Consider the following 10,531-nt stretch of genomic DNA (forward strand, 5'->3'; position numbering starts at 1 on the left):
CCCGCTCCCGAGCCCCGCGCTCCTCCCCCACCTCCGCCCCCTCTCCTCCTCGCCCAAGCCCGCCCGCGACCCCCTCGCCCCGCCGGAGCCGCTCTCCTCGGCCTTCGCCGCCGCCGCCGCCAACCCCGAGGCCCCCGCCGACTCCGACCCCGACTCCGACTCCTCCTGGGGCGTCTTCGACCCCGTCGCCGGCCGCATCGTCCTGCAGGCGCACCCGCCCCCTACCCCTCCCCCTTCCAGCTCCGACCGGGAGGAGGACGAGGATGAGGAGGAGGTGGTGGAGGTGAAGCGGAAGGCGAGGCCGAGCGGCGGGAGGCGCGAGCCCAGGTGGGCGGACGTGGCCACCGCGAGGAGGGCCGCGGGGAAGGGCGGCAAGGCGCCGAGGGTCTCGTACGTCTGCAGCAACTGCGGGGACGGCTTCTCGCAGTGGTGGGGCACCTGCCGCGGCTGCCAGGCCGTGGGGACCCTCACCAAGTTCTTCCCGGGGGCCGCCGACTCCGCCGACGCCGACGCCGAGGGGTCGCACCACGCCGGCCGCTCCTGGATTCGGCAGAAGAGCAAGGAGATGGTGCCCAAGAAGCTCCGGGAAGTCACCAAGGGGTTTGACCAGGCGGGCTGGCGCATACCGCTGTAAGGTTCCTCGCCCTCAGTCTGAATTTGGAGGAATGCTGGCTTCCTTGTTTTTAGTTCTCTGAACTGCCGTGTAGATAAATTGTGTTAAAATGTTCAGATTGATGAATTATTTGTTTACTCACCAGGCCAGGGACCTTTGGAAATGAAATTTCTCGGGTGCTTGGAGGTGGCGTCGTTCCTGGTAAAACATCACTCTAACCTCTTTGGTACTGGTTGAAAGGAAAATTGGTGTAGGATCAGTCAAGGGATCGTATCTGTATAGATTCAGAACTGTGACATACTGACATCCATCATGCAGTTCTACCAAAACTTTCAGATTGCTTAGGATACCCATGTCTCATCAAATACGGTGTCAGTCAGATAATGCTTTTCAATATATATGTTATTTTGCCTCTCAAAATTGGCCTCAGAGTGAAGCTGACCGTAACACATAGTGAAAATAGACTACCGAGCACTGCCATGTGCTCATAAGCTCTTAGCTCTCTACTTTTACATTCTTTCCATTCCGAGACTATTTTTATCTTGCAATATTGCTTGATTTGGCTTGGAACGCGCATCTTCTGCCTACATGTTGCACCTGGTCTAGATTCTTGCTGTTCCATTCTTCTTACTCAGTTTGTCTGCTGAAATAAGTTTCAAGTTTCAGATAACATGTTGGACATGAATATTCAGTAGTTACTGATAGACATAACCCTATATTTTGCCCCTGCTTGCTCTAAGCCTCTAACCTGGACGCTGTCTGCATACACGATGTGCCACATTGGCACATCCCCATGGGTCCTCCAAACCAGCCACAGCCTCCCCTTTCCTTCCACTCCCTGTACATTTCAGCCACAACCCCTCAACTGAATCTCCTCCCCATCTTTTTGAGTCCAGAATCAGGTACCTACCTCTGCTCCTGCACATTTTCATTCATACGAGAATGCAAATTAATGGTTCATGTGTGTTTGCAAACGATGGCTACCAGCCTACCACTACAATTATATTTAAATCTTGGGAAAACAATGAAACTTTATGTTTCAACTCAGTTTGTAGCTAATGCCCTGACTTTTTCCATGGATCAGATGCTGGCTTTAGTTGTTCCAATTTGTGGTTTTCGTCATGGTCTGAATTGAATATAAGCACTAGGGGTTGGTAATTTATTACCAGAAGGATGTTGTAGTTCTATGTGATTTTTGGTTGTAGATCGCCAGATTGTAACTAATGAAAGATTGTTGTGAAACCCAAGCAACATAAAAGTTCCATACGGTTTTTGTGTGAGCTTGAGCCCACTACATTTGCTTCCGATCTCGTGTCATTCCATTTTTGTATTACATTGGTGGAATGATGATGTCCAGAAGGCGCTTAAAGAGAAGAAAGATTGCTTCAGACGCCTATACCTGGATAGGAGTGCAGACAACATAGAGAAGTACAAGATGGCGAAGAAGGCCGCAAAGCGAGCTGTTGGTGAAGCAAGGGGTCGGGCATATGAGGACCTCTACCAACGGTTAGGCACGAAGGAAGGTGAAAGGGACATCTATAAGATGGCTAAGATCCGGGAGAGGAAGACGAGGGATATTGGCCAAGTCAAATGCATCAAGGACGGAGCAGGCCAACGCTTGGTGAAGGACGAAGAGATTAAGCATAGATGGCGGGAGTACTTCGACAAGCTGTTCAATGGGGAGAATGAGAGTTCTACCATTGAACTGAATGACTCCTTTGATGAGACCAGCATGCGTTTTGTGCGGCGCATCCAGGAGTCTGAGGTGAAGGAGGCTTTAAAAAGGATGAAAGGAGGCAAGGCGATGGGCCCTGATTGTATCCCCATTGAGGTGTGGAAAGGTCTCGGGGACATAGCGATAGTATGGCTAACCAAGCTTTTCAACCTCATTTTTCGGGCAAACAAGATGCCAGAAGAATGGAGACGGAGTATATTAGTACCAATCTTCAAGAACAAGGGCGATGTTTAGAGTTGTACTAATTACCGTGGAATTAAGCTGATGAGCCATACAATGAAGCTATGGGAGAGAGTCATTGAGCACCGCTTAAGAAGAATGACAAGCGTGACCAAAAATCAGTTTGGTTTCATGCCTGGGAGGTCGACCATGGAAGCCATTTTCTTGGTACGACAACTTATGGAGAGATATAGGGAGCATAAGAAGGACTTGCATATGGTGTTCATTGACTTGGAGAAGGCCTATGATAAGATACCGCGGAATGTCATGTGGTGGGCCTTGGAGAAACACAAAGTCCCAGCAAAGTACATTACCCTCATCAAGGACATGTACAATAATGTTGTGACAAGTGTTCGAACAAGTGATGTCGACACCGATGACTTCCCGATTAAGATAGGACTGCATCAAGGGTCAGCTTTGAGCCCTTATCTTTTTGCATTGGTGATGGATGAGGTCACAAGGGGTATACAAGGAGATATCCCATGGTGTATGCTCTTTGCGGATGATGTGGTGCTAGTTGACGATAGTCGGACGGGGGTAAATAGGAAGTTAGAGTTATGGAGACAAACCTTGGAATCGAAAGGGTTTAGGCTTAGTAGAACTAAAACCGAGTACATGATGTGCGGTTTCAGTACTACTAGCTGTGAGGAGGAGGAGGTTAGCCTTGATGGCCAGGTGGTACCTCGGAAGGACACCTTTCGGTATTTGGGGTCAATGTTGCAGGAGGATGGGGGTATTGATGAAGATGTGAACCATCGAATCAAAGCCGGATGGATGAAGTGGCGCCAAGCTTCTGGCATTCTCTGTGACAAGAGAGTGCCACAAAAGCTAAAAGGCAAGTTCTACAGGACGGCGGTTCGACCCGCAATGTTGTATGGCGCGGAGTGTTGGCCGATTAAAAGGCGACATGTTCAACAGTTAGGTGTGGCGGAGATGCGTATGTTGAGATGGATGTGTGGCCACACGAGGAAGGATCGAGTCCGGAATGATGATATACGAGATAGAGTTGGGGTAGCACCAATTGAGGAGAAGCTTGTCCAACATCGTTTGAGATGGTTTGGGCATATTCAGCGCAGGCCTCCAGAAGCTCCAGTGCATAGCGGACGGCTAAAGCGTGCGGAGAATGTCAAGAGAGGGCGGGGTCGACCGATTTTGACATGGGAGGAGTCCGTTAAGAGAGACCTGAAGGATTGGAGTATCGACAAAGAGCTAGCTATGGACAGGGGTGCGTGGAAGCTTGCTATCCATGTGCCAGAGCCATGAGTTGGTTGCGAGATCTTATGGGTTTCACCTCTAGCCTACCCCAACTTGTTTGGGACTAAAGGCTTTGTTGTTGTTGTTGTTGTTGTATTGAATCATTGACCATGTCCAGGAAAAACTGCACCTCATGTGTTGCATGAAGCTTTCTGTGTTTCATGGCATCACTGCATTACCTACTGTTTTTCATTGTTGGCCATCACACATGTGCTTTTGCAGGCTCCTTGGTTTTAGTAGGTGGGGATCCAGGTGTTGGCAAAAGTACATTGATGCTACAGGTAAAGATACACATCTGGCTATTAATTGTTACATTGGCATGCCTTTTCCTGTGTTTTCAACCCATTAATTCCCTGCATGTGGTTATCTACTTATACTTGTGAATTTTAAAGTTGATGTAATTACTCTACATTTTGGGATTTCTGCACCTAATTATTTAACTTTGGAATCTGACAACATTTTTTCTATGTAGCTTGCTTCTATTGTATCTGAAGGTTCCGAGGACCATGGGTCTTCTCCTGTTGTGTATGTGTCCGGTGAGGAGGTTGGTTATAGCCTTGTCCAATCTCCATCATCTGCACGTTCTAACTGTTTTGTGTTATTGTTGACAAAAACTCCATGGACTGATCCATATGACACTCTTATGATTAGCTATTATCCTGAACATTTTTTGATTAAATTGTGACTTTATCCGCAGAGCATTGAGCAAATTGCAAATAGGGCTGACCGGATGAGTATCAAGTCTAAAGATTTGTATCTATACTCTAGTACAGATATTGAGGTAATATTATTTATCTGGCATCATTTATGTACTCATTTTCTTAGGTTCATTGACCTTTGTTTTAAGGAAACACGAACATGCTAGAATAAGACGTTTCATATTTCATATCTTGTGATTTGAGATTTTTTACCAGCTGAAAATCAAATAATTTTTATCTTGGCCTCTTGGGAGAATCTTAGGAGACGGATTCATAATTGATGAGCTATTGATGTCTCTCACTTGTTCAACAGGATATCTTGGACAAAATCCAGCCATTATCTCCAAAAGCTCTTGTTGTTGATTCAATTCAGACAGTTTATCTATCTGCGTTTGCTGGAAGTGCTGGGAATCAAGTGCAGGTGTTTCAACCAGTACATTTAAGATTATTTTCTTACTACATTTTGAGTTCATTGAGAGTGGCATTTATAGTAGTTTTTCCTATCTTGTTGACTCTCCAATTGTCCAATTCAGCTCAACCAACTTCATGAGTACATATCATGGTAGCTGATCCTGGAGAACTTGACCCATTTTCTGAATTTTGGTATTGAATCTAGTAACAAATTATTTTTATGAACTAGGTTACAGATTGCAAACCAAATATTATTTAACATAAATTGTGGTACTGAGCGTGATATATAAGTCTTACAAATGCTCATATTCATATCTTCGCTTGCTGAAAATATCTCCTATTTTCCGTGTGGAGCATAGGTCAAGGAATGCACATCTGCCTTGTTAAGTTTTGCAAAAATGACAAATATCCCTGTTTTCCTGGTGAGTGACACACTGCGATATATTTATTCTATGTCCTGCAAAAATGGGCGATTATGTTTCCTTGATTATGTTTTCTCTCTTTCTCTTCCTCTAGATTGGACACGTCACAAAAACTGGTGATATTGCTGGCCCTCGTGTTCTAGAGCACATAGTAGATGTTGTTTTGTATATGGAGGTTGGTAAATACTGATTTATCATACATGTTTTTGCTTGGTAATATTGGAAGATTGTTTTAGAATTTTCATATAACTTTGTAGATTATACATGTGTATGCATCAATTTTTTTGTTCTGCCTGGGAATGTGTCTCTTTTGGCGATACATGCTGGGGAATGCCTTAAATATAATTGTTTTATTATGAAGGATCTGTAAGCTCACAATTCCTGTTAAAAAGTTACTAAGAGCAGTAATTGTCTACCAAAAAATTCCTTTGTCCACATTATTAACACCCAGGTGATAATTGATGAATTTTTCTTTAAAGAAAATTCAAACAATCATGAATTGGCTGAAAGAAATTAATCATATACCAACAAGAGTTTTCCTCCCTTTTTTCAGAGTGGCGCAGTTGACATAGCATGGCAAATCACAAAAACCACATTGTGTTCTCTTTATCGTTGAAACACAACTTGTTCTAGAATCTTGAGTCTTCTATATGGGTGTTGAAATGAGATAGGGATCCGATGCAGTGGTGAGTAAAATCAATGGAATTGCATCATAGTGAATTTTCTTCACTGATGCAGGAACTGATTCCCAAGTAGGAGATATTGGCTGAGACCTTGTAATTATTTATATGTGCACCACCGTAACACTAAATGCATTGAGCTGTGATCCGAATTTGTTTCCTTTTGCGCTAGGGGGTGTGCTTGTACATGAAGTTCTTTTTTGTCCCCTATACATTTGCCTGCCGTAGACCGTGAGGTCAACAAGTAGATAATATAGGAAGAGACTCATTGTAAGATCCTACTTTAATATCCTCACATATTGTTTCCCCCCTTTGCACGATCGTGATTTGTCCTTGCAAGGGTTTCCACATTAAATGGTGTCTCGCCTATTCTTCGGACCATCTTCCATTCTCTGCATATTTCACTAACAAAAACATCAATCTTCATTTTTGTCATTGCCTCCATACAATGTTCCAGGTCATCCAGCCTTTGAGAAATGTAATACTCCCTCCGATCCATATTAGTTGTAGCTCAAACGGATGTATCTAAAACTGAAATACATCCAGCCTTTGAGCGACAACTAATATGGATCAGAGGGAGCACTATTGTTTATCACTAATAAGGTGTAAAATGTGTATATTTCTAAAAACCGTGCAACTTTACTCTTTTTATGCAAGTTCATGTATTATACAGTGCAAGCCTAACAAGCTTGCTGCTCTTCTTTCAGGGAGAGAGATGCTTATCTCATCGACTGTTACGGTCGGTGAAGAATCGTTTCGGCTCAACAGACGAGGTATATGTATACCCCCCCACCCACACACATACTTGTCAAATGCAATGCATTTCTTATCTTATTGTATTGTATAAAAAGCATCTGTGTTGGATTTATCTGTCCTGTTATTCTTAAGGTATTGCTTTCTTTGTTGCCTATTATCTTCCGATGTGATATTCTAGTTCTGACGGCTAGTAATATTTCGTCTGCATGGTTAGGATTTTTTTTCTGTAACACTTCCTCCAGCCAAAAAGGTGTTGCTCTAGATAAAAATAAGATCGTGGAAGATCAGCAAAATGGCCCCTTCCTGATTCTGAGTGGATGCAACATGTTTATTCAGCAAATCCTAGAAGATAGTATTCACGGACCTGTCTAATGAAATTGACTTTACTTTTTTATGACGACAGCAAAATCTACTATTGTTACTGCTATGCCTTTTGAAAGCACTTCTCAATTTTGGATGTACGGTTAGTTAAAGGGAAATAGTTCGTTAGCAGCATCTTTGTTCAAGCCATAACAGCATCTAACCGGGATCTTTTATGTCTAAATAGCCGCCCCCACTAACTATTTTAAAGCACATGCAACTATGCCACCTCATTCTCTCTCTCTTTCTCAAAAAAAAAAAAACCATGACACCTCATCACCTGAATAAGCTTCAGAAATTAAGTGCATGCATGCATGTGTCCTTCATACTCGTTTTCTTCTCCCACACGTATGTTTTTTTAACTCTCTACCGGTAACTGAGTGCACATCTGATGTGATCAAACATATGCAATAGATTACTAATTGGAATATTCATGTTCATATAATCAAATCTTGTGGAAATTTATTGCAACCAATTCCCGTGGCAACACGTGGGGTGTCGTCTAGTCACGAGTTAGTAAAGATTCTTGCAACAAACTGGATTCTACTGCACCGCACATCAGCCGCAAACTGACCCTAAAGCAAATGTGTGCCACTTATGCCTTTTTTTTGGCCAGCTTGGTGTATTTGAAATGTCAGAACACGGTCTGCAAGCTGTTCTGAATCCCAGTGAGATGTTCTTAACTGAGCATGACTCTGATTCTGAAATACTGGCTGGGCTTGCTGTAGCTGTTGTTTTGGATGGATCCAGAACCTTCGCTATTGAAGTTCAGGTACTCGATATGATATCATTCTTGAGTTGTGATTTATTTTCTTTCCAACAATTCATATTGTTTATTTTGTTCTCATAGCATAATGTTGTGTTGAACTTAATTTTGTCAAAATGGAACTTGTCGTTTGCTGTTAAGGTTTTTTGGTATAGGATGTAATAACAGTAAGGAAACTTAAGAAATAATTGTGTTATCAACTAGACTCGCTGTTTTGGAACTTGTATCAGTCTTTTGAATTGGTTATGTGGTACTGCAGCTTTGCTCATAAGCTAGCTAGTTGCATGAAGCTTGAATCAATCTGTTAAATAGGCCGCATACTCCCTACAAAAGCTTTGTTTATAACGTTTTTGCCATTTCACTCTATGTTGGACCTTGTGAGGACCATTTGGACCATCTGGGTACTCTGGATATTGCAGCTGAGTTGAGACCATGGAATGTAAAATTAATTTCCTCGAGACTTCCTTCAGCGTTACTTCGAATAAAATTTCACCTTTCTTTTGCACGTTTTAGATTGCAGTTCAAGAATTACAAGTGTTGTTTTTCAGGCACTGTCTGTTCCTGGTTCTCTTGGTCAAGGAAAAGTTGTTGGCACAAAGTCAAAAAGGGTTGAGATGATAATATCAGTAAGCACTTACTAGTTTCCATAGTACTTCCATCCTATAAAGCATTCTGCCCTATAGTGTATGTCTAAAGTAAATATACATATAAGATCCAGCTGGATCGGCAGTATTCCCAGATTAGATAAGGCAGATGGATAGTGTTGCAAGCTTATTCTAGCTCCGCTAACCCAGCATTTTGGTGATAGAGCTGCAGAAATAAAACAAATAATGCCAACTAACCTCTTTTCTCAACCCTACAGGTTCTTATGAAGCAGGCAGGTCTAAAACTTCAGGATAATGTAAGCTCAGTTCCTGAATCTTAGCTCTTTCTAGTTGCATGCAAGGTTTCCTTGTTAATTTAGAGACACAATCAGTAAGCTGGTGTCATGTGTAGGCTGGTTAGTTGCTTGATTGGCCTTTAAAAGACTTGATGAGCTAATTTGCACCAACATTCTGCCAAGCCACATATGTGCTCTGGTAGGGGCATTGAGACAAATGCTGGTGTGCTCTAAATTATTACATGGATGACAGTGGCCTATCTGTAGCAAATTTTATTGACACTTTCTGTACTGTGCCAGGATTTGGGTCAATCTTGACTATAAATCAATCTTTTAGACGTTCTGTTTCCAGCTTTGTTCCCAGATTCTGATTCTGGTACTATTTTCTGTTTGCCATGCAGGTTATTTATCTGAATGTGGTCAGTGGGTTCGAGCTGACGGAGACTGCAGGAGATCTGGCCATAGCAGCTTCGATTTGCAGCAGGTCATTCCTTTTGTGGTTTATGTTTTAGAGGTCTTAAGTACTCCCTCCGTCCCATAATATAAGATGGTATTACATCCAATATGCTCAGTTGGTATAAGTACTGGACCTCCCTCCTTAAATACCTCTTTGCACATGCCCCTTGTGTTAGGGTCATGATGCAGATCTGTTTATCGAAGTAACTGTCGAAGTAACCCGTTTCCTCCTTGTTTTCAGTTTCTTGGAATTCCCTATCCCAAATGATATTGCATTTATTGGAGAGATTGGCCTTGGTGGTGAACTTAGAACTGTAAGTTTATACGTTTTTCTGCTTTGTGTGACCCTTGTTGGCTGTGAATATTCTTAGTTGGTACTTGCGGCTTATAGGAAAGAGCTTGTGTTTGACGAGGAAAATGTGCCTTTGGAAGATAATAAAGAAGATGTTAATTGGGAAACAGGATCACCTATGTTATTTCCCCAAGCCTATAACAGTGCTTAGCAATTGTTATCTCCGACCATTTTACTGAAGCCAATAAATATTACTACCACCAGTAGATTTTGCAGAGCCATGGAGCTATTAACAGGTTCATAGGAGAAGTATGCCCCACTAACCATGTTCCAGCAACTACAGTGCCCTGACCCGGAAAACAACTTAATTAGCATTTTCCCCCCTATATTGTGATAAGATATGGTTCCCGTGAAGAATTTGCAACGCTATTGAGTACCTGTAAGCCATTTATTGGCTTGTGTGCTTCTCCTAATTATGCAAATGCATGTTACAATGGCTAACCTTTTGCTATACCTGATTATGTACTTTTCACTTATGGATTTCATACATGGCAGAAGTGCAAAATAAATCTTTTGGGTCAGGCAATTTACCATAAATTGTTTAAATGGATATTGGTTTGTAAACGCCGCAGGGGGGAGAAACCCCTGGGTCTTTAATTAAGCAGAGTGTGTGACAACCTGCCGTTGCGAGCATGGAGGCACGAACACGGGTGGGCAGGGGCGCATCAGCCCGCCTGTGTCAGCCGGGCTATGCCTTGGTCCACAATGCACAAGAAAACAATCTGTCCGTCATCATTTTGGACATTATTTTTGCTAGATGCATTTCATAGATACATTCCGAATAAATGCTAGTGAACTTCTGACCACCCATCAAATACTAGTATTGCTTGTTGTGTCAGGTGGTCATGCATAAACGAGGAACTCAAACTTTTGGAAGACTAATCTGCAATGTATGTGGACAACCTATGTTTTTAAGGCGACGCCTTACT

General features: G+C 42.8%; 1 protein-coding gene across 1 annotated transcript in view; it reads left to right on the forward strand.

Annotated features, from left to right (window-relative positions):
- LOC119333122 overlaps positions 1 to 10,531 on the forward strand; it is an 18,795-nt gene that overhangs the window by 7,224 nt on the left and 1,040 nt on the right. Inside the window, exons 3-16 of the mRNA XM_037606131.1 lie at positions 13 to 630; positions 759 to 814; positions 4,044 to 4,102; positions 4,294 to 4,365; positions 4,519 to 4,602; positions 4,833 to 4,940; positions 5,290 to 5,352; positions 5,447 to 5,527; positions 6,740 to 6,805; positions 7,765 to 7,920; positions 8,463 to 8,540; positions 8,777 to 8,815; positions 9,196 to 9,278; positions 9,492 to 9,564. Of these exons, the coding sequence (XP_037462028.1) occupies positions 13 to 630; positions 759 to 814; positions 4,044 to 4,102; positions 4,294 to 4,365; positions 4,519 to 4,602; positions 4,833 to 4,940; positions 5,290 to 5,352; positions 5,447 to 5,527; positions 6,740 to 6,805; positions 7,765 to 7,920; positions 8,463 to 8,540; positions 8,777 to 8,815; positions 9,196 to 9,278; positions 9,492 to 9,564 (1,636 nt within the window). The remainder of the gene's footprint in view (positions 1 to 12; positions 631 to 758; positions 815 to 4,043; positions 4,103 to 4,293; positions 4,366 to 4,518; positions 4,603 to 4,832; positions 4,941 to 5,289; positions 5,353 to 5,446; positions 5,528 to 6,739; positions 6,806 to 7,764; positions 7,921 to 8,462; positions 8,541 to 8,776; positions 8,816 to 9,195; positions 9,279 to 9,491; positions 9,565 to 10,531) is intronic.

This window comes from Triticum dicoccoides, chromosome 7A (genome assembly GCF_002162155.2).
Source record: "Triticum dicoccoides isolate Atlit2015 ecotype Zavitan chromosome 7A, WEW_v2.0, whole genome shotgun sequence".
NCBI classification, from domain to species: Eukaryota; Viridiplantae; Streptophyta; class Magnoliopsida; order Poales; family Poaceae; genus Triticum; species Triticum dicoccoides.